The 27836-nt window shown below is 42.9% G+C and overlaps 1 protein-coding gene across 8 annotated transcripts; it reads left to right on the forward strand.

Moving 5' to 3' along the window:
* The first annotated feature begins 3654 nt into the window (after positions 1–3654).
* Positions 3655–27589, forward strand: LGALS8 (galectin 8). Of its 8 annotated transcripts, none has more exons than XM_054575508.1 (11): positions 3655–3796; positions 7553–7699; positions 10309–10397; positions 12296–12506; positions 13869–13988; positions 17386–17442; positions 18487–18513; positions 18641–18763; positions 19237–19325; positions 20078–20243; positions 25328–27589. In XM_054575508.1, exons 2-11 carry the CDS (start codon positions 7658–7660, stop codon positions 25475–25477), a joined length of 1074 nt encoding a protein of 357 aa, XP_054431483.1. In that variant the 5' UTR covers positions 3655–3796; positions 7553–7657; the 3' UTR covers positions 25478–27589. The 8 variants fall into 8 exon arrangements, with proteins under 8 accessions (XP_054431483.1, XP_054431481.1, XP_054431480.1 ...); XM_054575506.1 differs by lacking the exon at positions 3655–3796 and adding an exon at positions 4180–4304; XM_054575505.1 differs by lacking the exon at positions 3655–3796 and adding an exon at positions 4181–4357.
* Positions 27590–27836: the final 247 nt, after the last annotated feature.

The following is a 27836-nucleotide window of genomic DNA, read 5'->3' on the forward strand; positions in this document are numbered from 1 at the left end:
TTTTAAAAAATCCTCACTCTAGGACATGCTTTTTGATTTTAGAGAGAACCATTGACGTGATAGAGAAACATTGATTGGCTGCCTCCTGTAAGCCTCCCAAGTGGGGAACCTGCAAACTTTTTGGTGTACAGGATGATGCTCCAACCAAGCCACCCAGACAGGGTTGTTTTGACTTTTAATATTTACCTAATCTCATATATATATTTTCTCATGTGAAATAACAACACACATTCTTTGGTTAAATATACCATAGACTGTGAAGTTATTCAAGGAAAGTATTTAACCTAGACGGGATATGGCTCAGTTGGTTGAGCATTGTCCCACAAACCTAAAGGTCACTTGTTCAATTCCTGGTCATGACACAAGCCTGGGCTGTGGGTTTGGCCCCTCGTTAGGGCACATAGGAGAGGCAACCAATTGATGTTTCTTTCTCATATTGATGCTTCTCTCCCTGTTTCTCCCTCACTTCCCCTCTTTCTAAAAATAAATAAACAATCTTTTAAAAAAGAAGAGTATTTTAAAAATAGGATAGCATCTCCTTCTTTAAGCCATTGGGATGAATCAATTTAATTTGCATTCTGAAGTCTATCCCATCTCCAAGATTCTTTCATATTATGACAAAACCATAATTCTAGAAGCTTGATTCTTACACCTGGAAAGACTAGATTTGGGAAATGATCCTGTAGAACATAAGAGGTAAGCCTGATAAATCTGAACACAGGGGTCTGGAGGGCGAAGAAAGAGGCTGAGAGCTCTCAGGAGGTGCAGGTGTTGGATGTAGGAGAGGACCATTCACTTGAGCACAGTTAATAGTGTGTTGGTAAATGTTTAACATCTGGCTTTGGGGGAGGGGACTCCTAAATTGTAGCAGTTGCCTATTTCCATGGTGTAAATACTCCCATCCTGTCCAATTTCAAGGTGCATAATTGGCCCTTGTAAGTGGTAAGAGCCACCTCCTATTCAGCTGAATTTGTCTTTCAAGCTAGATCATAACCCATTGGTGGGACTTGCCAACATCTTAGTGGGTTATAAGCACTTTTTAAATGAAAAATTAGAAGCCTTCATGTATAATGAGTATTGCTTTGTGAAATTTTGGTTTCCATAATTTTAAGTATGTATGTAACAAGTCACAATGTAAATGTAGTCCTTCTTGGGGCTTATTTGAAAAAAGTCTAAAAGGCACCACTGCTGTATCTTCTGTCTTTAAAATAAACAAATATTAAAATAAAATAAAAAAATCTTCCTTTTACCCCATTGTCTCCTTGGCTTCCATGCTCTGTTCCTCTTCAGAGCAAAACTTCTTGAAATATTTAATTATTATTCCCACCACTTCCTCACCTTTCATTTCTCAATCCACCACAGTCGATCACAAACGACTTCCATGTTTCTAACTCCATTTGTTGCCTCTGTGTTCCTTGATCTCTCAGCAGCATTTGGCATAATTGGCTGTTCCTTCTCAAGACTTTCTTGGGCTTCTATGTCACCACTTTCAACAGGTCTCCATGGCTGCCCCTCCTCAATCTGTTACTGGTTTTTCTCTTCTTGACTTATGTCCTGGGTCAGTTGCCTATCTAGCTTCTCTCCTAGGTGACCTCATCAAATTTCCACAACTTCATCTCATATTATTTTCTCTTCATCTACTACACTTCAGCCATGCAGCCATCCTCTCTGTTCCCGAGGACACTAAATGCCCTCTCAGGAGTCTCAGGTTCTTTGTGTTAGTCATTTCCTAAACCTGGAAGTCTCCTCCCTAAGATTATCATTAGCTTCCTCCTTTCTTTCACTTACCAGCAACTTAAACGTTACTTCTTCTGAGAGGTCCTCCCTGCCACCCTGCTAAAGTAGAAGCCCAGGTGCTCCCAATTCCATTGTTTTACCTTAATCTTCTCCAGACACATCACTGTCTGCCTCTCCCACTGGCACGTAAGCTCCACGGAGGCAAGAACTGTTAAAACTCCCTTGTCTCCTGGAGTTTACACTCTGGTGGGTGAAGTAAAATAAAATAAAATAAAAAGGTAAATTATGTAGCATATTAGAATATGTCAAGTGCTCAGGAAAAGTAAAGCAAGTTACAATGATAGGGATTGTGTGTGTGCGCTTCATGAGAGTTTTGCAATTTTAAATATGGTGGTCAGGAAGAGCCTCAGAGGATTGATATTTGGGTAGACATGAAGGAGGAAAAGGAAACATCAAGTGCAAAGGTTCTGAGGTGGGAGTGTGACAAGCATGCCACAAGAGTACAAGGCCAGTGTGGTTGTCTCAGAATAAGGGGAGAGGAATGAAGTAGGAAATGAAGTCTGAATGTGTGGGGGGCGGGGGCAGACCAGCAAGTGCTCTTGTAAGAACTTGGATCTTTACTCAAAGGATGAGCAAAAGCTAACGGGAGGTTTTAGCAGAGGAAGAACACTGTATGGATTACGCTTTGTTATCACGTCTCTGGCTGGTGGTTGAGAATAGATTGTAGGGGGGCAACAGTAAAAGCAGGGAGACCAGTTAGGAGGTGCTTGCAATGATCGAAGGAAGTGATGCGGGACCTCCAAATACTTACGTCTCTTCTCTGCATCTAGAAGGGTCCTGTGAGGGAAGTACAGTCATCCCCCTAACTGGCAGTTTCAGTTATCTGCTGTCAACTGTGGTCTGAAAATATTACATAGAAAATTCTAGAAATATACAATTCATAAATTTTAAATTGCATGATGTTCTGAGGAGTGCTGGAAGGTATCCCCACTAAGTGCTTTGTTTACTCATAATCCTTATCCCTGGGCCTTGTCATGGTGGGCATTCAGTACGTATTTATTAATTTTGTTACATAAAAAATATACTGAGCTCCTTAAACAAAACAGGGACCCATGAGGGGGGGTTATTTCTAAGAGTAAGTTCTTGGGATCAGGAATTACTTCACCTACAGTGGATTTCTGGCTCTTTTACTAATATCCATTTTCACCTAAGTCCCACCTACCAAAGAAATAGAACATGAATGTGTATTTATTTCAACCTAGTTTGTAAAGGAGAGGTACTAAATCCAGGCAAAGTTGTAAAGAGATTCAGTGGCTCCTCATTTAACCAGTAACCTAATACTTCCAATGCCTGAGAATCCCACTAGGTACTGTTGGTCCTATTGGACTAAATTCGTCTTCTCAATTTGCAATGGAGTCGGATAGACAGGACACAACGCACGGAAAGACGAGTCCACCACATCCAAGGTAGTGTGTGTCAAGGGCTAACGCAGCAAGTTAAGTTGGATCCTCAAGAGTGAATCCAAACTTAGAAAAAGAATGGAAGGAAGAGAGAAAAGTAAGTGAAACAGACCTGAGTTCACTGGTGTGGGATGTACTATGAGTCCCTCATTTAAATAAAAAGAAAAGAAAAGAAAAGAAAAGAAAACAAAAGCTACAGAGCAGAAAAGGCCATGGCAGTGACACTGAAGCGTGTCTATCACAGAAAACGCGGATAAAAATCTAGTAGCGACACGCAGGAATAGAAAACGAGCTGCAAGCCCAGCAGCCAAGGCGGCCCAGGCGACTGTGTGTCTCTGAAGCTTTCGCAGCAGCAGGTCGGTCAGGCTCGCAGTCGTGTGGCCCACTCGTGCTCCGTGCGTCTCCCGCGGACGCGCACAGTTTAGAAAAACACCTGCCATCCGGCGAGACGACGTGCACGGGCTCAGGGTGGGGCCCAGTCCAGGGCACTGGAGCCAGGCCCCCTCCTCTCATTTCCCTGACACCCAAGAGGTGGCACAAGGCGGCGCCTGCAGTCGGGTTACCCTTGACCGCACACCTTCGACTCCGGTCCCAAGCTGGTAAGGAAGCCACCCTGAGAAACGCCGGCGACCTGCGAAAGGCCAGAGACCGGCCTGCGGTCCCGGCTGGGCGGTGTGCACCCCGGCCCTAAGCGCCGTCCCTTCGAGACTGGAGGCTGGCGACGCGCAGCGGACAGGACACGCTGGACTGGGAGCCGAAGATTTCCCCTTCTTTCCCCACATTTCCCTCCGCCCCAACCCGACGACTGGGCAGGGGCGGCCACTTCCGCCCAGGGATTTCCTTAAACAGTCTTCCCAGTCCCTGCCGTCCCGCACCGAGCCGGTCGCGGCCCGAGTCCCCAGAGGCTGTGCGCGAGGCGGGGCTGGCCGCGGCAGCCGGGCAGCGGACGCGGACTAGCGGTCAAGCGACGTCCCTAGCGCGAACTCGGACAGCGCGGCGGACTGACCGCTCTCGCGTCCCGTAGCCGCGCGCGGACGCCGAGCCGGAGCGGGACCGCGCGCCCCGGCAGACAAAACCTTTGCGTGAGCGCCTGGGACGCCTGCCCGGGTGAGTCGGGTGCGCTAGGGGCCGCCGAGGCGCTCCAGCCGTCACTGTCCCAGGTCAGAATTGAAGGGTGGACCCGTCTCCGGTGAGCCCGCCAGGTGTGGTGCGGGGCTCTCACCGCCGGCCTGCGATCTGAGGCGGCTTCCTCCCCGCCGTTAAAATGACAGGGTCTTAAGTTTAGTGACAGACCCCCGTGGGTCCCCGGGTTCGCTCTGAACGCGCCCTGTGAGAAGCCGAGTCTCTGGACTGCCTGTTAAACGTTAGAAAACGCAGGTCTGCCGAATAGCGCTGTGCCCGTGAAACGTAACGTTGGCTTCTAGCGCGGCGGCCCGTGGTGGTGACATGCGGAGAACGACGGGCTCCGGAAACTTGGGGGTTGGGCACGGTGTGACCTATGGGTGGTCCTGGCTTCCCTGCGGCCTTGCCTGTGCCCCTCGTACGTGTGGTTAGAGACGGGTGGGTGCTGAACCGCGAAGTTTGCGGTTTTCTCACCGCGGACCAAGTGGCGGCTGCTTCGCGCATGCTCCGTGCGGGCGGAAGTCGGGCGGAAGTCAGGCGGAAAGCTGGAGTTTGGTTTCTCTTTTAGTTCTGAGGTCTCGTCTTCCCTGGCGCTGTTAGCCCTACCGACGGATTCTTTTTTAAACATTATATTTGACATACAGCATCGGGCTAGTTTCAGGTGTGCAACAGGGGCTCCTCGCCTACTTACCTTACGCAGTGATCACCGCGGTAGGTCTGTCAGCTAGTGATTACGATGTTATTGACTGTGTTCCTTTGCTGTGTCACACCCCGTGACTCGCTTAAAACTAGAAGTTTGTCTTTGAAACTGGCTGATGCTCCCCCACCACACGCATCTTTTTTGTCTTTTGCCACAGGGAAAACTTACTAATATTCGATTGGATTTTGTTTTCCTTTGACTTGTTTAAATTAGGAGGAGGAGGATCAATCTTTGCTATTAAAAATAATAGCTAAAACTTATAAAGCACTTGCTATCCCATGTTTTATTAATTCATTTAATCCTCAGAACAGACCTCTGAGGTGAGTGCTGTTATTCTTATTGTACAGATGAGAAAAGTTGTACAGAAGTATTTGCTACTACTTTATTTTAGTATTTTTTTGTTTTCTTAATATGTTTTATTAATTGTGCTATTAAATTTGTCCCATTTTTTTCTTCTCTTTATTCCCCTTCCGCCTTGCACCACCCCTTCTCCCAGCATCTCCCCCACCCGACCCCGCCCCCGCCTTTCAGTTCATGTCCATGAGTCGTGCATATAAGTTCTTTGGTTCACTATTCTTAACCTTCCCCTGACTATTTTGTACCTACTATTTATGCTGCTTATTCTTTCTACCTTTCCCCCCATTCTTCCCCTTCCCCTGACCCTCTGATCTTTATTTCTGTGCTTTTGTTCCTGTTTTAGTTGTTTGCTTAGTTTTTGTTTTTGTTTTAGGTTCAGTTGTTGACAGTTATGTTTGTTGTCATTTTACTGTTCATAGTTTTTGATCTTCTTTTTCTTAGATAAGTGCCTTTAACATTTCATATAATAAGGGTTTGGTGAGGATGAACTCCTTTAACTTGACCTTATCTGGGAAGCACTTCATCTGCCCTTCCATTCTAAATGATAGCTTTGCTGAGTAGAGTAATCTTGGATGTAAGTCCTTGCTTTTCATGACTTTGAATACTTCTCTCCAGCCCCTTCTTGACTGCAAGGTTTCTTTTGAGAAATCAGCTGCTGGTCTTATGGGAGCTCCTTTGTGGGGAACTTGCCTCTTCCCTCTTGCTGCTTTTAAGAGTCTCCCCTTATCCTTAATTTTGAGTAATGTAGTTATGATGTGCCTTGGTGTGTGCTTCCGTGGGCCCAACTTCTTTGGGACTCTCTGAGCTTCCTGGATCTCCTGGAGGCCTGTTTCCTTGGCCAGATTGGAGAAGTTTTCCTTCATTATTTTTTCAAGTAAGTTTTCAATTTCTTGGTTTTCCTCTTCTCCTTCTGGCACCCCTATTATTCAGATGTTGGAACGTTTACAGTTTTTCCATAGGTTCCTAAGCCTCTCCTCATTTTTTTGAATTCTTGTTTTTCATTCTGTTCTGGTTGAATGTTTATCTCTTCGTTCTCCAAATTGTTGATTCGAGTCCTGGTTTCCTTCCCTTTACTGTTGGTTCCCTGTATATTTTTCTTTATTTCACTTTGAATAGCCTTCACTTTTTCCTCCATTTTGCAACCATCCTCAACCAATTCAGTGAGCATCCAGATTACCAGTGTTTGGAACTGTGCATCTGATAAATAGGTTATCAGTTTATTGCTTAGTTCTATCTTTTGAGCTTTGATCTGTTCTTTCATTTGGGCCTTATTTCTTTGTCTCAGTGCCCCTGTTATGCTGGGAGGGGCAGAGCCTTAGGTATTCACCAGGGCAGGGTAACCCAGGTCGCTGCCTTGTGACACTGTGTGTGGAGGAGTCGTTCCAGAGGGAACAATACTGCTTTTCAGCCCCCAGCCAGTTCTCAGTCATTTCCCCTGCTACCCATAAGCAAATTGGGCCCTTCTGATGCTGATTCCAGGGTGGGTGGGTTTATGTATGTTCTAGGACCCTGGGGTCCCTCCAACGAGCACCACTGTGAGGCAGGGATTTTCTCCCACTGCTGCAACCCCCACAGATTTTTACCAACAGAGGTTTTGAGGCTTTTTTCCCCCCCACACTGGAACCCTGGGTTGGGCAGTCTGTCTCACTCCCCACTGTTCCTCCTGGTTTATCTGCACTTGAATGTGGGACTGCCAGGTCCTCTCACTGCCACTTTGCCGGGTGTCCTCTGTGCCCCAGCCGCCCATCTCTGCCCCTCCTACTGGTCTGGATGAATGTTTCTTCTTTAGCTTCTTGGTTGTCGGACTGCTGTACAGTTGGATTTTCTGGCAGTTCTGGTTATTTTTTGCTTTTAAATTTGTGGTTGTCCTTCTTTTGGTTGTGTGAGGAGGCAGAGTGTATCATCTTACGCCTCCATGTTGGCCAGCTATTTTAGTATTTTTAATAATAAATTTCATGTTAGAAACGTTCCACTGATGTAATTCTTAAACCAGTATTTCCTGCATTAGTACTACAACACTAGTTTATAAGTACAGTTGGTAAGAATTGGGGTCAGATCTTTGATTGTAATAGCTTCTTGTTATTTAGTAAATTTTAGTAAAATAACATAATTTAAATTGAAGAGTAATGATATGAAGAAAAATGATGCATTTTCTTTCTGTTTTGATTTTACACAGGGTGACTGCTTCAGTTTCAGTCTGGAGAGCCTTTAAATGAAACTTGCTTAAAATCTTAGATCATACACAGCAGAGAGACCCCAATCAACAATACAGTGGAAAAGGATGTTGTCCTTAAACAACCTGCAGGATGTCATCTATAACCCGGTAACTGATTTCTCTGAAGTCACTTTTTACTTTGGCAGGATTGAGAGTAAATCCAAATGGATAGTAACTATCTGTTGCTGGGGGAGACTGTCAAGAATAAATTAGGTAAACATGTCACACAGTCCCTCTGCGTGACAGGGACTGTGGTGGGTACTGACTGATAACAAATATAGCCCTTGGAGCTGTCCAGTAGGGGGCCCGGTGCGATCGCCGCCCAAGGTGGTGAGAACGTGTTGTGAGCAGCAGCAGCGGAGGGCGGTGGCGGGACACGGCTATAACCGTAAGACATAATTTTAAAAGGAAAACAGACTTCTTACTGTACAAGTTTTACATTTTCTTTTTTAATTAGACCTATTTATGAGAAATTAATGTCTCAGTTTTTAAACCCTCTGCCTTTCAAATGCTGCTTGTCACTTGAGCAGGGAAATGTCAAAAGCTATTGGTGAGATGGAAAATGAAAAAAATTAAGGGTCTTGTCCCAGCCTGAATGACTGTAACTGCTCAAAGTTTCAGTGTACATCCTGGGAAGTGACGAACTTGTTTTAGTTTTAGGTGAGGATGCAGTTTCCATGTATCTGGAGCTGAATCCCAAATTTAGGTCTGACGTAGAGTTGCTGCTTTTTTTTGTAAACAACCCTCCCGCCCCCAAGAGACTCTTGGCAATAGGGAGGATGAGGGTCCTAAACCAGTCTTAGTGTAAGTGGGTTCAATTTTTTGTTATTTACTTTGTAGCCATACTCTTTTTCCCCCTAAGCTTTAACATTATTGTGCAAGAATAAGGTGTGACCACTATATTAAGCAAACTCGGCTTTAGAGCAAATAGTCGCCATAGTAATTCAGGGTGCTTTGCTGAGTAGAGAGCATCAGTCCACACAACTGAAACAGAAAATGGCTAAAATTTCCGGCGCAGCCGTTTCTCAGACTGGGACAATTTATTAACAGTTGTGAACAACTTATTAGTAGTGATAGTCTCAAAAAGCTCTTTCCAATCCTAAAATTAAGTATATAATAAAAATGTCTGTGGTTATAAAAATATAAAGGTTTGTTATAGAAATCATTTTTGGTTTCTTTACAGTTTTTCTTTTTAATATTTATTATAACTTAAGGTGACACTTATTTAAGATTATAATGTGTAAAGTTCTGAAGGCTACTTTCTCACTGATACTTGTATCACTAATATTTTTGTGTTGTTAAATACTCTGCATACATGTGATTAGAATATATATAAAATTTGAAGTTAGAAAAACTGTTCTCATTTTATTAAGAGATTTACACTATGCAAGATGCTGCTACCTGTTCTTGGAATTGGCTGTGGCCCAAAAGATCAGCATGGAGGTGTGACTCCTTCCGTGTTGTCTACACACAAAACCTGACCCCTCTGCTGTGTGTCTGCAGCCACACTCTGTGCATCTGTTGAGCAGAGACAGTTTTCTGGTGGCGTGGGCTCTGTTCATCCCACCCAGCCTGCCCTCAGCAGTTGGAACACCAGATGGTAACTGGTTTTTGGGAATGTCTTGTTGCTGAAGGCAGCCACACTTGCTGTGCAGTGGCTGCTTAGTTGCAGCTCATCTGCTTGTGAGAGGCCTGCCACAGCCATTTCCGGGCAGTGAGAGCTCATTGGACCTCTGGACCTCTGCCCTGGGGACGTGAGGGTGAGGACCTGGAGCTGCCCCCTGAAGCACAGAGGTGTGGGCCACAGACAGAGCACACAGTGCTGTGCCAGGCCCCAAGAGGGGCTCACTCAGGTGGCCTAGGGAACCTGAAGCAGGATCCACAGAGGAGTGTGCTTGAGCCGAGAGCCACCCATTGACAACGAGCCCCTCTTGTTTTATTTATAGCTTGACAGCCAGCATTACCTCGGATAAATTGCAGCATACATGGCATAATTGGGGTGAGCATGGCGTGAGGCATGCTGTTTTCTGGCCAGATGATCCCAAGTGGAAGAGGGAAGGTTGTGAGGCAGGCGATGCAGCCATATAACACAAATCCCCAGCCAGTGCAGTCACCTTAGGGGAAGGGAGTGACAAGGTCTGAGTGTGTCAGGCCCCAGACAGAAAGGCAGCGTTCCACCTGGTGAGGGGCAGGCTGAAACCCAAATGCTGTGTGGGAATGCCTCCTGGGGCCCAAGCCTGAAGGTGGACCAGGCCAAAGGGCAGCGGACGCCGTGCCAGGAGCGACCCACTGGCTCCCAGAGCTCATCCCTCAGATGCAGCGTGGTGTGGGTTGCAGTCCGGAAGCCCAGGTGAGGCCCGCGTCCCCAGCGTGGCTGGGACCTCCACAGGCAGTGAGCGTCCTCACCCCGTCGGCACTGGCGCAGGGCCGGGTGCGGTCTTGATCCGGCTGTTGTGGGGAACTCTTGGGTGGGGAGGGATGACATTGCCATGAGTTGTTTTTTTTTAGTATCAGGATTATTCTATTAAATAGAAGTGTTATTTCACAAAACGTAATACTTATCTTGTGTCCTTTGCCAAATAATTTAATTTGCAGATATTGTGTAGCCGTATGAATAGTGAGGACTTGGAATATGCTAGGTTGAGCAGATTTATTTGATAAAAATATAATATTTCCATTTTATGTAAAAGTACATCTGTTAAAATTATTTTTCTTAGGTAATCCCCTATGTTGGGACCATTTCTGAGCAGTTGGAGCCTGGAACTTTGATTGTAATACGTGGGCATGTTCCTAGTGACTCAGACAGGTAAAATTGTTGTATTAGATAAACAAGGACATGAATAAACTGTCTCTTTGTGACTGTGGGACAATAATGAAAGATAACGTGGGAGGGACATTATGGTACTTGAAGCCTGATTTTGCTTTTGTCAGCTTTGTGGCCCAGATGTCAAGATTGGAATGAGGGACTGAAGTAAAGGTTATTTGGGTTTTTTATTTTATTGCTATATGTCTGACCTCATTATAAAGAATTGGATATACAAAGTCTGTCCAGAGGTATCCAGCCATGTAATATGAAAAATAGAGACATTTATTAAAGAAGATACAAAATAAAAACAAACATTGTACATACGACAGTGATGCCTCAGTCCCCTTCAGTGTAGGCACCTTGGGATGTCAGATAGTTCTCCTAGTCACCATTAGCTGCCCTGTTGTACTTTCCTGAATCTCATTGACAGTCTGAAATCTCTTACCTTTCAAAGGTGATTTTAGTTTTGGGAAAAGCCAGAAGTCACAGGGGACCAAATCTGAGCTGTAGAGGGGCTAAGTCACCTGGCCGATTTGATGTTTGGCCAAAATCTCTGCATGAGACATCGTGAATGAGCAGGCATGTTGTCGTCATGAAGCTGCCAATCACCAACCAGTTGCCCATAGCTGTGGCCTTCTGAATCATCCAAATTGTTTCCATGGAGGAATGTTCAAGCTTGACACAAAATTTGATACAAATTTGTTGCTCTGCTCGCTCCGTCACTTTGAATGGGACAGCCACACAGAACACATGATCCCTCAACAGTGTCTACTGCCCCCACTGACTAGTACAGTGAAGTCATCATTGTTCACGCATGTACATTCTAGTCCACCCTCCCTGGTTGCCAGGTTACATCAAAGTCATGCAAACCATTCTCATTATATTAACGATGGCTGGACTTTTTCTGGACAGACGTTGTATATTAATGAGGAAAACTGAGATTGGACGACAGGGAACAAAGTCCTGTTACAGGGTCAAACTCCCACAGCATCTCTCTCTCTAACCCTCACCTGAGGATATGTTTATTGATTTTAGAGAGAGAGGAAGGGAGAGAGGAAGATAGACACACAGACAGACAGACATCGATGTGAGAAGGGAACATCAATTAGTTGCCTCCCACCCATGCCCCGACCTGTGATTGAACCTGTAGCCTAGGTATGTGTCCTTACTGGAGATCTAACCCACAACCTTTTGGTGTGCGGGACAGTGCTACAACCAGCTGAATCACCTGGCCAGGGCTCGCACAGCGCCTCTTAAGGTCTGTTTTTGGGTGGTATGCTTCCTTGGCTATTAACCGTGGTTGAGGCCATATCCGTCAGAATTGGGCTCGGGTCAGCATGGCTGCTGTGCACACAACAGTGGCTTAAATGAGATGTGAAAGTCAAGTCTAAAGGAGACAGTGCAGGCGTTTTAAGGCAACTCCATTAAGTCTTAGAGAAGCAGGCCTCTTCTGGCTGTCTGCTCTCTTGTCCCAGGGTGCGGTGATTGTGCTGTTTGATTCTTGGCACTAGACCTGCACGTGGGTGATTGTGCTGTTTGGGGCGGGGGCGGGGGCAGGAGCAGGGCATGGACAAAAAGCAGAGGCTGCCTGAATTAAGGCAGCTTCCAGTAGTTTCCCTAAACACGTGGCTTCCACGTCAGCAGAGCTTTACCCCATGAGCATGCCTGCCTGCAAGGGAGGCTGGAGAATGGAGGCTCCTTCTGGACGGATGGGGCCCCAGCTGCAGCTCAGGGGCCTGTGCCTAAGGAGGAAGCCAAGGAAGGGAGTTCAGGCCATGTGGGTGGATGAGCGCAGGGTCAGTCGTACGTTATGTAGCCTGGATTTTCGTGCTTTTGGGCCCCTCCCTGCAGCCTTCCTTTCCAAGTCTTCAGGTGGCCACGTTTCTTTCCTCACACAGATTCCAGGTGGACTTCCAGTGTGGCAGCAGTGTGAAACCTCGAGCTGACGTGGCCTTTCACTTCAATCCACGTTTCAAAAGGGCCAACTGCATTGTTTGCAATACTCTGAGAAATGAAAAATGGGGGAGGGAAGAGATCACCTACGACATGCCTTTCATAAAAGAAAAGTCTTTCGAAATTGTGATTATGGTGCTGAAAGACAAATTTCAGGTAGGTTTTGGAACTGAAAGTTGAATCCTCATTAATGAGAATAGGTGCACAGGAAGCTTGTTCACGTAGTGAACTCGCCTTATATTTCTTACCTCCAGAGAGAGTTTGGCTTTATAACTTTCCTCTAACATAGGGGCCAGGCAGGTCTGCGCAGGTGCGGTGGCGCTATTTCTCCTAGCAGGGCTGAGCTCAGTTCCGAATTGCCACAGCACCGTACTAATTATGGGGTAGTAAATTAGGATCACTGTGACCCAAAACTGGGGGGGGTTTGGACTAATGGACAGGCAGAGAACCTGAGTTGTGGAAGTCAGAATCCAGTGTGAGGTTAGGTCCTGCCACAAGAGGGTTTTTAGGATCTTGAGCTTTTAGACCCAGAGATCTCAGAAATCCTGTGTGTAGTTTTCCACATGCATTTCACACTATGTGCGCACGCGCGCGCGTGTGTGTGTGTGTGTGTGTGTGAGAGAGAGAGAGAGAGAGAGAGAGAGAGAGAGAGAGACATAGAATTTGGTCCCAGCAGCTCTTCCCCTGCTTTCCCTTCAAGAGAAGACACTCCCATCCCCGGTGCAGGTCCTTCCTGGCCTCCAGGATCCCAGTCCCACCACAACATCGCCCCTCAACCTCCTGAACTTCATCACCCTTTCCTTCTCTGGCCTTTGAGTACTTTTTCCTGTGCTGTTGTGCTTTGGTTTTTTCCTGTATTTACTTTGCTTGCCACTGGGATTTTAAGCTCTTGCAGTTTAAAGACGATGCTGTATTCTGCTTGTGTTTCCCTGACATTCTGCACCACAGTACCTGGTGTTTGGGAGGGAGGGAAAAGGAACTGCATTTGCTGGAGACCTGCACTGTTTCAGGCTGTGCTGGGACTAAGCAGTGGCCTTGCCTTCTCACAACAGCAGCTATTTGAGCAACAGCGTTTTCCTGCTTACAGACAGCAACCTCAGAAAAGTTGGGGAACTTGCCCATGTCCATTCGTTCAGCAAGTGCACCAAGTACAGACTGAGTGCTGGCCATGGGCATGGTGGTCCCTCAGAGGGTGGCAGACTTGCAGAGCGGGTCACTCCTGGGCGTCGGGAGCCTCTGAACCCCAGGATGGCTCATATTTCTGCATAGATGTACACAGGGGTCTGCACATGCGTGCATGCATGATTGGCCTGGAGATGAGAAAGTCAAAAGAAGATGAACACTGCTGGCCTGTGACGCTTTCAGTCACCATCTGGTCAGACATAAAGTGGAGCCCTGGTGGAAAAGGGATATAATGAAACCCAAGTAAACAGATTCCAGTTCGAGTAAATTAATGCAACTAATTTATTAACTTTTTTTTTGGCGGGGGTGGGGGTGCTGTTTTCTGTGTCCATCTAGGTGGCTGTAAATGGAAAACATATACTGCTCTATGCCCACAGGATTAGCCCAGAGAAAATAGACACTCTGGGCATTTATGGCAAAGTGAATATTCACTCAGTTGGTTTCAGCTTCAGCTCGGTGAGTACCCTTCCTTAGTGTGGGGCCTTCTTTGATGATGTTTTCTGATGAAATGGGAGGGGATATCTTTATTTAACATCTCAAGATAAAGTAAATATCTCCTTCATTAGTGCATTAACTCTTGAAAGTAAATCTTTCAAACTACTAGGATTCAATCTTTTTTTCTGTGAACTTACTTTATGTAAATATCATTTGGGAAATTGACCTGCTTCTCTTTGAGGCCTATATTTAAAAATAGTTTTTTAGTTCTATAACCCAACCTTGCCTTCTTTACCACTTGTGAAAATTATTTTATTTTTTATTTTCATCCCCCAGTCTATCTCCTCTTGGGCGACCATCAGCTTGCTCTTTATATCTATGGGTCTGTTTCTGTTTTGTTTTCTTTAGTCATTTGTTTTGTTTTGTTTTTAGATTCCATATATAAATGAAATCATACAATGTTTGTCTTTGTCTGACTTATTTCACTTAGCATAATGCCTTCTAGGTCCATCCATATTGTCACAGATGGTGAGATTTTATTCTTTTTTATGCCTGAATAAATGCTGCATTGTATGTATGTACTACCTCTTCTTCATCCATTCATCTACTCATGGACACCTAGGTTGTTTCGTTGGCTTTTTTGTAACTAATGCTGCAGTGAATATATAGGGGTGAATATAACTTTTTGAATTAGTGTCTTGAGTTCCCTCAGATAAATATCCAGAACTAGAATTGCTGGTGCATATGGTAGTTCTGTGTTTAATTTTTGAAGAGTCTACATGCTGACATATTTATAATCCCACCAACAGTACACCAGGGTTCCCTTTTCTCCACATCCTTGACAACACTTGCATTTGTGGATTTATTGATGACAGCCATTCTGAAAGGTGTGAGGTGGTATCTCATTGTGGTTTTAATTTGTATTTCCCTGAGGATTAGTGATGTTGAGCATCTTTTCACATGTTTGGTTGCCATCTGTATGTCCTCTTTGGAGAAATATCTATTCAGGTCTTCTATTCGTGTTTTGATTAGATTGCTTGTTTCTTTTGGTTTCTTTTTGCATGAGTTCCTTATATGTTTTGGGTATTAAACCTTTATTAGGTATATATAATTTCTGAGTATCTTCTCCTAATTGGTATCTTGTCTCTTCATTTTGTTGATGGTTTCCTTTGCTGTGAAAAGCCTTTTTAGTTTGACATAGTCCTGTGTGTGTATTTTTTTGTTTGTTTCCCTTGCCTTAGGGGACATATCCAAAAAGATGTTACGAAGTACAATGTCAAAGAGTTTACTGCCTGTGTTCTCTTTATAAGAGTTTTATGGTTTTGAATCTTACATTGAAATCTTTAATCCATTTCCATTTATTTTTGTATATTTTGTAAGAAAGTGGACCAGTTTCATTTTTTTGCTTGTATTTGTCCAGTTTTCCCAACACCATTTATTGAATAGACTGTCTTTACCCCATTCTATGTTCTTGCCTCCTTTGTCATAGATTAATTGACCACCTAAGTGAGGATTTATTCCTGAGTTCTCTATTCTATTCCATTGATCTATGTATCTGTTTTTATGCCAGTACCATACTGTTTAGATTACTGTCACTTTATAGTATGGTTTGATATCAGGGAGTGTTTGCTCTTTCCTTCCCACTTCGCTCTTTCCTAAGATTGCTGTGGCTATCAGGGTCTTTTGTGGTTCCACATAAATTTAGGATTAGTTGTTCTAGCTCTGGGAAGAATGCCATAGGGATTGCATTGAATCTGTATATTGCTGTAGTAGTAATTATACTTTAACAATATTAATCCTTCCAGTCTATGAGCAAGGTATCTCCTCCCATTTATTAGTGTCTTCTTCAATTTCTTATTGTCTTATAGTTTTTAGAGTTGGCCTTTCACATCTTTGGTTAAATTTATTCCTATGTATTTTATGTTTTTGATGCAATTGCAAATGGCATTGTTTTCTTAATTTCTCTTTCTGATCATTTGTTATTGTTGTGTAGATATGCAGCAGATTTCTGTTATTGAGTCTGTGTCCTGAAGCTTGAATTCATTTTTTCTGATAAATTTTTGGTTGAGTCTTTAGGTTTTTTCTAAGTGTAGTATTATGTCATCTGCAAATAATGAATTTTACTTCTTTCCAATTTGAGTACCTTTTATTTCTTTGTGTTTTCTGGTTGCTGTGGCTAGCACCTCCATGTTGAATAGAAGTGGTGATAATGGGCATCCCTGTCTTCCTCCTGATCTTAGAGGGAAAGCCCTTAGCTTTTCACCACTGAGTATATGGGTTTGTCTTTATTATGTTGAGGTGTGTTCCTTTTATACTCACTTTGGTGAGAGATTTTTATCATTAAACACATCATAATTACAAGATTAAAGATAAGGAGAAACTCAAAAGCAGCAAGAGAAAAGGAGACAGTTACCTACAAAGGAGTTCCTATAAGACTATCAGCTGATTTCTCAAAAGAAATCTTACAGGCAAAAAGGGGATGGCAAGAAGTATTCAAAGTCATGAAAGGCAAGGACCTACATTCAAGATCACTCTATCCAGCAAAGCTGTTGTTTAGAATGGAAGGGCAGATGAAGTGCTTCCCAGATAAGGTCAAGTTAAATGAGTTCATCATCACCAAGCCCTTATTATAGAAATGTTAAAGGGAATTACCTAAGAAAAAGAAGGAGATCAAAAATTATGAACAGTAAAGTGACAACATACAACTATCAACTGAACCTGAAAAACAAAAACAAAAACAAACTAAGCAAACAAATAGAACAGGAACAGAATCATAGAAATGGAGATCACATGGAGGGTTATCAGCAGGAGGGGCAGGGAGAATGGGGGAAAAGGTACAGGGAATAAGAAACTTAATTGGTAGGTACAAAATAGGGGGCGATTAAGAACAATATAGAAAATGGAGAAGCCAAAGTACTTATATATATGACCCATGGACATGGACTCAGGGGACGGTAATGCTGGTGGAAAGGGAGACAGGGCAGAGGGGGATAAAGGGGAGGAAAAAGGGACAACTGTAGTAGCAGAATCAATTAAACATACTTTAAAAAAAATCCCAAACAATAGGAACAAGAAAACCCTTTCTAGCTAGGTGGGGGCTATGTCCTTGACACAGGAGTGCCTCGAGGTGGAATGTCTCCACCGGGGATGACTGCATTCTCAGTCACGATTGATACTGCTGACTTGCCCTCCAGAAAGATTAGAACAGTTTGCACTTTCAACAGCTGTGCTCATTTGCTCACATTCTTCTTGACATTAGTTCCTAGTTTCTTTAATGAAGTATGTTAAGTGCTGTTTGGATCATAATTTTCAAGCATATTTTTATGTTTAGTACTATTTATCATCCTTTTTGATATGTCAAGCAGGTTATATTAGGAATTCTGATGGATGTTAAAAATCAATCTTATCTTTTCTTCAGGATTTAAGAAGTAGCCCAGCACCTCCCCTGGAACTGACACAGATACATAGCGAAAATGTAAGTTTTCATCTCTTAATGAAACACCAGTTTAAAAACGTTCATTCAGCCCTGGCTGGTGTGGCCCAGTGGATTGAGCACCACCCTGCCAACCAAAGGGTCACTGGTTTGATTCCCACTCAGGGCACATGCCTGGGTTGCAGGCCAAGTCCCCAGTGGGGGGATGCACGAGAGGCAACCACACATTGATACTTCTCTCCCTCTCTTTCTCCCTCCCGCCCTGTCTCTCTAAAAATTAAAAAAAAAAAAAAAAAATGTTCATTTAGTTGCCATGTCAATCAGGTGGCAGGCAGGCTGAGTTTTTTATAGTTACATTTCAGTATGAAAAATTGTTTTTAGGGTGGGGCGGGGAAAATGATGGTGTGAAAATGTTGACAACTGTATTTGAACAACAATAAAAAAAATGTTTTTGATTGTAATAGGCTATAAGTAATCATTTGAAAATTGAGGCCGCTTTGGTGGTGCCAGGCACTGTAGGTTTTGCTGATGCTTAAGCTGCAGTGTATCTGACCACCGCCTACCGCCTACCAGTCGGTGCAGAAAGAGCTCTTCCGAGGTTGAATGGCACTGATGTGAGGAGTTGAACCCAGTCAGTGCATTGGGAAAGGAGCCCCCACATGTCTCTTCTCCCTTTAGAAAAAAGTTCAACTAAAACATTGAGTTTTTGCTGCTGTAAATGGGACAAGTGAGGTCGTACTGAGTGCAGCACTTTTGTACCTCATAAGCAGAATATAATCTCAGTATTTGGGGAGCACCTTGGAAAGAGCAAGTAAAATGTGTTTGAAGCTCCTATGAAAAATTATTAGCATACAATGGAGGGGAACGGGGCTCAAACTGCACTTGCAGCCTGAGTAGCCCTCAGTGACTCCCCACAGGGCCATCATGGAGCTCTGGTGCCCGTGTCACCCCCAGGGCAGAGTGGGCACAGCTGCCCCCAGGTTCTGGCCTGGCTCGGTACAGCCAGGAAGCCCAGCTGGCTGCTCATGTCGTAACATACAGCTCTTCCCTTTCAGACTTCCTCATTTTGTCTTTCTCTTCTAACAGGTACAAAATGCTGGCATGTCACAATTTGTAAGTATTTTTGCCTACGTTATAATATGTGGAACATTTTATAAAATGGCCCAGGAAGTGAATAGTTTAAATGTTGGAAGACACCTTCATTCCTTCCATGCCTTACTGCAGAACTGTTTCCCTGCAGCCTAGTAATAGAGGAGACATTGGTAAAATCGTACCCAGAACTGTCTGCACCAAGAGCAAAGATTCGACTGCCAATCACACTTTGACTTGCGCCAAAATACTACCTATCAACTCTTTGTCAAAGGTTTGAAGAGCCTAAATTTTGTTAATTCTATAAGACAAGTTTTAATTTGCTGGTAAATGTTACCACTACCCTCAGGAGAAGCACAAAGCAGCCACTTGGCATTTTCATGCTGTCCCTGGACAATTATCAGTCACCCATGCTTTGTCTAGGAGCCGTGAATATGTGTTTTCCTAACTCCTTCCCTTCAGGCAGAACAGGAGCAGTGCTACAGCCTACAAACACAAAGCTTTTCAGAATGAGTTTCACTAACGTGAAGGGTATGAGGTCCCACTCCACATCCACTTATTTCACTGGTTTCTATGAGCCAGGCACAATGTTTACTACTAGGGACCCGTCTGGGACCAAGGCACACACAAGTTGTCCCTTCATGGGGTTCAGAGTTGCAGCCTTTAAACATTACCCAGTGTTTGGAACGGTTTTCCTCAAGATCCCATTCTGTAGGCTTCCTAGGGTCAACTTTGCTTTCTTTTCAGACTCTACCATTTGTGGCAAGGTTGAACTCCTCCATGGGCCCTGAACGGACTGTCGTCATTAAAGGAGAAGTGAATACAAAAGCCAAAAGGTTGGTATCACTGAGTTAACAGTAATAGTGTAAACACTCGCCCATGTGTCTCTTGCCTATACCCTGCAACAGTCTTGTGAGATACAAGTAGGGCTAGCATCATAATCCTCATTTGAAAGATGAGAATATTAAAGCAAAAGGAAGTTCGACTGCTAACAAGTAGTTGGTGGCAGAACCAGGATTAAATTCTAATGTTCTGACCCAGGCTTTTTGCGCCCAAAGGGTGTCATTTTTGTCCACAAGGTCCCTTTTTGCCTTGTTGAACTTCAGGGCAACCCTATGAGTTCCCATAACTTTTTATTAGGGCCTTTCTTTTCATGTGACTTACAAAGTTTCTGCTTATGAACGGTCTCCAGAAATGTTCAGACTTCTGAAAGCTTGAAAGTATAGGTATTTCCTAGAAAGAAGTCACTTCCAAGGAAGGAACATGTGTAAATGTTAGAAGAGAATCCCTTCTTCAAAGGACCTCATACTCCTGCAACCCGAAGAGATCACTTTGTTTATTCTTGTAACCCTTCAATTTCCTCCCAATACCCTCACCATTGACTTTAGTTTTTTTAAATCTTTATTTTGCAAATGACGTATCTGTGGAATGCTAACTTGGAATTTAAAGTTTCATTTTCCTGTGTTCCTCTGGTCATGTGCAAATTTACATTTTCTGTAGTTATAATCAGAGTTCAGTTCTGATTGTTAAAATTTCTGAAAGTGCACTGCGTTTTTCTACTTGATTGTTTTTCTTTTTCTCTTAAAAGCTTCAGGGTTGATCTGCTATCAGGAAAATCAAAGGATATTGCTCTCCACTTGAACCCACGCCTCAATGTTAAAGCATTTGTAAGAAATTCTTTTCTTCAGGAGTCCTGGGGAGAAGAAGAGAGAAATATTACCTGTTTTCCATTTAGTACTGGGATGTACTTTGAGGTAAGATTATATTTTTTGAAAATGGGATAGGAAAAATAATCCTGGGAGCAAGGGTACGATAAATGGTCAGTGCAAGTCAAGACCTTTGTGAAGATTTGTGTGTGTGTTCTGTTTGTTTATTTTGAGATTATGTTTTGAATGCCTCTCTTATCACATAGACAGTTAGTGCAAATGGCAGAACCAGTAGTGGACCACAGTATTTGCACTGGAATTATTTGATATTTGTTGTCATAGCCAAAACTACTATGGAGCCCCCTATTATTTAATAGGAATTTTACCAGGAGCCTTGTCTCAGTACTGGAGTAATATGTTTAATACTCAGTGAGCATGAAGACATGGGAACCCTAACACTGCCTGCACTGCCTCCTTCCATGCTGATTACGCATAGCTGTATGTGGCAGTCCTTTTGTCCAAGGAGTTAGTCCTGTTCATATGCATTTAAGAAAAGATACTTTAGACCTTTGGAACTTGCAGACAGATAGTCTTGAGTACCCAAGTATATAAATATTATGAAAGCACAACTTTCCCAAAATGTTTCTGGAATGTTGAACATATGGATGTTGGGTGGTTGGCTAGATTCACCCATTACTTAGGTGGCTCACTGCCTCACATGGCACTTTAAACAGTCTTAAGCTCTGGACCATTTGAGATCTTCAGGAATCATCAAAACTCATTTTTAAAAGCATAAACATCAAGGGTGAATAGAAGGTGGTGATTTGACATTAATACTTATTCCTAAGTTCCAATATAATGCAGTGCCCTGGTATGTGGAAAAACAGATGTGAGATAATCATTGGACGTTGTGGATAGTTGTGGATATTGGTTTGGAATTGAGAAGGATGTGGAAGGTTGAAGGTCAAGTTGGGTTTTACAGATTTAGGGAATGATTTGAACAAGTCACTGGAAGAGGGAAATGTAGCATAGGATTTGTTGACTTGGCAGGAAAGAGATCAGAGTAAATGCTTTAGCAGGAAGTAGATCCTTGTGGTTGGTGATAGGAAACTAGTGACATAACTTGTTTTTTGGCCCGAGCCCTCAAGTTTTGAACTACTGTAATAGAAAAGAACAGTGATAATAAATTCTTTCAAATAAGAATTGTCCTGTTGTTAGTTTTCTACAGAGACAGTTGTCCTCGTGTTGGATTGCTTTTATCAGTTTTCCATAGTGATAGATTTTTTCCCAGTTGCTTCACATTTTTGCCTTTTTAATGTACTGTCATCAAAATCCTCAGATCTTTCCATTATCCCATTACTTTGATTTCAGATTTACTTACTAAAATACTTTTGTAGTTCCACCTGTGAGCTCTTGTTATCAGTCTCATGTTCTCAGGAGCTGTCCTGTAGCATCAGATGGTTGAGGGGTTTTGTTGTTCCCTGTATTCTCCCAGGTTATGTACTTTTCTTCTGTGTTGTGATAGTATTTTCACCCAGGTGCATGCCATTTCTCGTGCATGTGTTTGCCATGCATTGGCTCTGCTCTTGCTCTGACACAACTGACTCTTTTCCCACTACATCCAAGACCAGCTTGGGTTCCCTTCTGAGAGCATGAGGCTGTGTTTTGTGGTCTCCTGAAGTGTTGTTAACTGTACCTTACCAAAGGTCTTTTCTTTGTGATTGAAACTGAGATTTCCACCATTGTTAGGGATATTTTTACAAAATTGTCTGTGTCCTCAGAACCTTCATTTCTGTCAGCTCTAGATTTGTGAAATTTCCCTGCAGCTTTTTCTACTAGTACCATCAGAATAAACACATTGGATTTGCTTCTTTGCAGATAAAGATTCTGTGCATCAGCCCAGCCTCTGGGGGAGGGCAGGTTGGCAACAAGCCTGTGCTGCTCCTCTCTGGTTTTCTGCAGGCAGGGGGCAGAGGGGCCACTGTGCAGGCTCACCAGACGGGCCTCTTCAGTGTGGAAAGGAAACACCTGGCAGAAACAGGGGCCGACTGGCTTTGGGATGTGGTATTAGAAACGTGAGGTTTAGGTGTAAATGTGATTTAAAAGGATAGTGGTTCCTTTTGTACTTTTACTGTTTTGAGTTTTAGGCAAAGAAGTCTGAAGGGCTAACACCAGTGATGAATCTGGACTGAATCTTTGCCAGAAAGTTAATTACCACATAGATTCACAAACTACTGAGCTTTGAAGAGCTTTTGAGAAATAGATGGAGGCCTTAATGTGCCAAGATGGGATGGAAATCAGAGCCACCAAGCCGGTGGTTCATTCCCAGAAACTGCCCTAAACTTCTGAAATTTCTTGTTGTCTGATTTGTCCAAAATCCTAGAGTGTGAGGCAGAAGAGTCAGGATCCTAGTCCTTTGGTTCCCATCCTTTAAGTTAGAACCACCTCCTCGATTAATGAGGGTCCAATATCAGCAGTTTCCAGAGGTCCAAGATGGCGGCAGCATAGGACAATGCTAAACCTACCCCCTTCCATGAACAAACACAAATATACAAGAGCAGTTACTCCTGTGAGACAACTGAGGGGTGATTGAACAGCTTCTGACCAACCAACAAGAAAAAGGGACCAATTAGAGAAGGCTGAGAAACTGCAAGAACCGTCTAGGAGCTGTGGGAACTCTCCTGGCTGGAGGAGCTGGTGAACACCCTTGTTTGTGTCCCTGCTGCTTCAGTAAGGCTGTACTTTGGCCATCCTGTAGGCGTGCCACACCAGCTAATTTGCCTGGAGCCTCCAAAGGAAACAAGCAAGCACACCAGGGTGTTGGCAGATACACCTGGGCTTCCTGTTGAGGGCCACTCCATCCTGACAATCTAGTGCCATTAAGCACCTGCCCAACTCCAACCAGCTTCCAAAACTACATGGCACACAAAGCCTACACAGAGGTTGCTTCTACACAAGACCAATTTCAATACAACACATAAGAGAGACTATACAGAGAGGGCTGGGGAGCTGCAGGAGCTCTCCAGGGTCAGAGGGCTCAGTGTGGGCCACTGTTCATATCACCCTGCCCCTCCACAGAGTGGGCAAAAGGGCTTTCCAAGTGTTCTGACCTACCGGCCAGGTTGCTGCAGTATGTTCTCAGACATATAGTATCAAACTAGTGTGGCCCTGGACAAAGGGAGCAAGGAGGATCACTCCCCTAGCCTTCTACCTGGAGCTACTCAATAGGTCAATGCCCTGGACTCAGTAGACACCCAGTTGCCTCCTGTCAGCTTGCTAAAACCGCTGAACACCCAGCCTACCCAGAGGCTGCATCTACACGAGGCCACTTTTTCAAGACTGGAAGAGAGAGGTATTTTATTTAATTCATATAAACACACATAGAAAGGCAAACAAAATGTGAAGACAGAAGAATATCTTTTTAAATGCAGGAACAAGAAAAACATCCAGAAAAACACTCTAAGGAAATGGAGGTAAGTAATTTGCCTGATAAAGTTTTCAAAGAAAGGGTCACAAGGATGCTCACCAAACTTGGGAGTATAGAGGGACTAAGGGAGAACTTCAACAAAGTGTAGAAGGTATAATAAAGAACCAGGAATACCTGAAGAATACAATATCTAAAATGAGAAACATGTTTGAAGGAACCAACAGTACATTAGCTAATGGAGAGGAATGGATCAGTGACTAGTGGAAGTCAACCAATTAGGACAGCAGAAAGAGAAAAGAATTTTAAAAAACCGAGGATGGCCAGTCCCAAGATGGTTACCACCATGAAGAAGGGAACTGCAGAAAATGCCAGTGTTACTTTTTTTTTTTTTTTTTTAAATCCTCACCTAAGGATATGTTTAATAATTTTAGAGAGGAATGAGGGAAGAGAGAGAGAGAGAAACATCGATTGATTGTATGTGCTCCTGTATGTGCTCTGATCAGGTATAGAATCTGCAATCTAGGTATGTCCTCAGGCAAGAGAAACAAAATAAAAAATATACAAATGGGATTGCATCAAATTAAAAAAGTTTTTATCCAGCAGAGAAAGCTATCGACAAAACGATAAGACAACCTATTGATTGGAAGAAGATATTCACAAATGATATAACTGATAAGAGGTTAATATCCAAAATACATGAAGAACTCAGACAACTCACCACCAAAGAAACAAAGAACCCAATGAAAAAATGGGCAGAGTACCTAAATAGACATATAGGTGGCCACCAGATATGTGAAAACATGCTCAACTTCACTAATCATCAGAAAGAAACAAATTAAAACCACAATGACATATCACCTCACACCTGTCAGAATGGCTATCATCAATAAGTCAACAAATAACAAGTATTGGGGAGGTTGTAGGGAAAAGGCACCCCTCTTCACTGTTAGATTTTAAATTGGTGTAGCCACTATGGACAACAGTATGTAGATTCCTCAAAAAAATTAAAAATAGAGCTACTGTACAATCCAGATTTCCAGCAAAATCACTAATTCAAAAAATTATATTCACACTACATTCATTGCAGTGTGACTAGTAATAGCCAAGATATGGAAGCAACCTAGCATCCTTCAATAGATATATACAATGGAATATTATTCAGCAATAGAGAAAGAAATCTTGCCATTTACAACAGTGTGAATGGACCTAGAGCATATCAGGCCTAAGTGAAATATCTCAGACACGAAAACAAGTATCATGTGATTTCACTTATATGTGGAATATAATAAATCAAAATGAATGAATAAACTAAACCAAGCAGACTTAAATATAGAGAACAAGCTGATGATTGCCAGAGGGAAGGTGGGTGAGGTGATGGAAAAATAAATAAAATTAAGGAAAAAAAATACCAGCAGTTTTCCTACTTCATTAGAGTTCTGAAACATTGATGAGGATGGGCAGCTTTCAACTTGGCATGGAGCAAGGGGCAAGGGAAGGTTTACAGGTGAGTGAATGTGCAGGAAAGGAAGGCCCACCAGGTGCTGGGACAGTCCCTTTCCCCAGTAGGACAAGGCATAAGTGTCATCTCCAGAACACGGCAGTGAGATGAGGGTTTAGCAAGCACAGAAGGCTGAGTCGTGAGAGTCCTCTGCGTGTGTATATAGCAAGGCAAGTGGTTTACTTACTTATTTTACATTCTTAGTGCATGATAAACAAGAATTTTTAAACAAGGGGAAGCACTAATGTGTGTGTCCTTTCCTTTCAGATGATAATTTATTGTGATGTTAAAGAATTCAAGGTTGCGGTAAATGGTGTGCACTGCCTGGAATATAAACACAGATTTAAAGAGCTTAGCAGTATTGACACGCTGGAAATTGATGGAGATATCCGCTTACTGGAAGTAAGGAGCTGGTAGCTGGCATGACTGCTACAAAAACTAAAATACAGAATGGCTGATGTGACACTCACTGGCTTTGTAAAATGCATCGCATGATCATATTGTCTATATATTGTTAAAATGAGCTTACAAATTAGTTCTACTGTATGTTCTCAGTCATGCAGTCGGGCTTTGTCTAGCACAGAAAGAGGAAATTCCGGGCAACAGCAGCTTACCCATTACTAAGGCCTTGCTACTCTTTTCCCCAGCCAGTCTCTTGTTTATAACCCATTTATATTCAAGAAGTACTTGTGAAGTGCCTACTCTAATACGTAGATAACACTAATTGAGCACTTACCTTTGCCAGCACTGCACTGGGAGCTGGGAATATACATACAGTTATGCCCAAAACCATGTTCCCCATACTCTTGAGCTTGGAATCTTCTGTGCTCTGCCCTTGTGCCACTGTTTCTTCTGCAGGTATAAACTCACCAGGGACTTGGAATTACTCAGCTACTAATTTACCTAAAGACTAATTTATAGACAACACTACTCCTGTCCCAGTGACCACATTCTTAAATAGGCTTCTTTCCTGTCCCTACAGAAGAGGAGTTGATACTGACTTATATCTGGCAATTTCCTTTAGCACAGTAAACACCTAGCTCTGCTAGCTGTAAGCATTACCAAATAATTAACAGTATGAAATCTGAACATAGCACAAAGATTAATGAAAAAAAAAAAACCCCAACAAACACAAGCAAAAACAATAAAAACAAATGGTGCAGATGATGTTGAAATTAACTTGATGTGAATCACAAGGCCATTGATTTCTGTACCAGTAAGTGGGTATTTTAGAATATATGAATTTAGGGTGTCCGAGGTCTGCACATACTTCTCTAGAGAGTTTAAGGTAGAAACAAGAGGAATTAAATTTGTAAATGTTTATAGGTAACAAAGCAAAGTCAAGAGTTGATTTAATGATCGCTTATGAAACAGGCACTATCAGAAAGTAAAATATACCAACTGAGACCAAAGTAGAGAGAGGCAACATAAACACCTGTTGGTTCTGCACATGCAAAGCAATACTGCCTCTCTGCTGTTCCAAAGATTAGTCTGCTGTCATTAGCCTGAGATCAAAACATTGTTTTACTTTAAGTGATTAAAATCAAACTTGTATCAGCAAGCTAAATTGTTGCATTTCTGTAATTTTTCTGTTATTCTTTGAAGCTAGTTGACAGAAGTTCTTTGCAGAATTCTTACAGGTCAGATCTTGTTGCAGGAAATTTCAAAGGCTTGGGAGTGGGTAGGTAAAAAGCCAAGACAGCCAGTTCATTTTATCATATTAAATTGCTGGGCTGGATTCTGCAAGGGTTTGGGAGTATTTTCTTAATAGATGTTGGTTATTTTTTTTAATCCATATACTGAAAAAAATACTATTACCATTTTTAAAGTACTCAATGGTGGGAACTTCTAGCACTTCTTTCCCACCTTTTCATGTTAATTTATTATTCTGAGTCTTGCCAAGCTCAAAAAACAATTGCCGAGGTGTGGAGGGGCAGTGCTTGGGAAAGTTACGTAAGAGAAACACTCTAGAATCCCTCAGGGTTATTTTTTTTCTTCCTAAAAGAACATCAGATTGCGTGACTGAGGTTTTCCTCTTAAGTCTTAAACATAGTTCACTTTTGTTTTACATGGAGATTATAAAACAAAAGACTGATTCTTTGATAAAATAAATACAAAATCTTAAAATGTGTTTGTAGTGAAACTATTAGCATTTATGACTGGATCTTACTGAAACATTTCTGAAAGAGAAATATGCATGTCTCTAAACTGCAAGTCAGCCCTTTGTTTCTTTGTCACAACTCTGCACTGAATTTCTTTATTAAATTAGACCAAAGGCTTTCAAACTCAAATTGAACATTCTATGGGACAGCTCTTAGATGCCTTAAATGTCAAAAAAGCAAAAACAATAAATAGCCATAAAATAAAGACAGAGTAAATGGAAATTGAACCTTCCTTTCCAGCTTCACCGTGACACAGTATAGGAATTAAAGAACCTCAAAACTTTGGGGAAAAAAATCAGTACTGTACTTCCTTATACAAGTAATTCTTGGTTAACCACCAATGGAAAAGTGATTTTTCTATTCCTGGGCCGGGGTGCAGGGGGAGGGCTGCTTCACGCCCCCTAGCATCCTGGGCCCTTCCTGCTAGTTGAATCAGTCAGTTGTGGGCTGACAACACAAACTACTAGCCGCCTGGTGTCCGCCCCCCCCCCGCCCGCCTCGCCCCGCAGGCAGCACTGCTTCCCTCAGTATTTTTGTAAAACCTAGTGAAGTGTTAGAGTTACTCTAAAAGGAGGAAATGCCCAAGTGCAAGCCAGTGTTCGGAGAGGACGCAG

Source organism: Pteronotus mesoamericanus, unplaced genomic scaffold, assembly GCF_021234165.1.
Source record: "Pteronotus mesoamericanus isolate MK-2021 breed Mesoamerican mustached bat unplaced genomic scaffold, CSHL_Meso_final contig_303, whole genome shotgun sequence".
In the NCBI taxonomy this organism is placed as follows: Eukaryota; Metazoa; Chordata; class Mammalia; order Chiroptera; family Mormoopidae; genus Pteronotus; species Pteronotus mesoamericanus.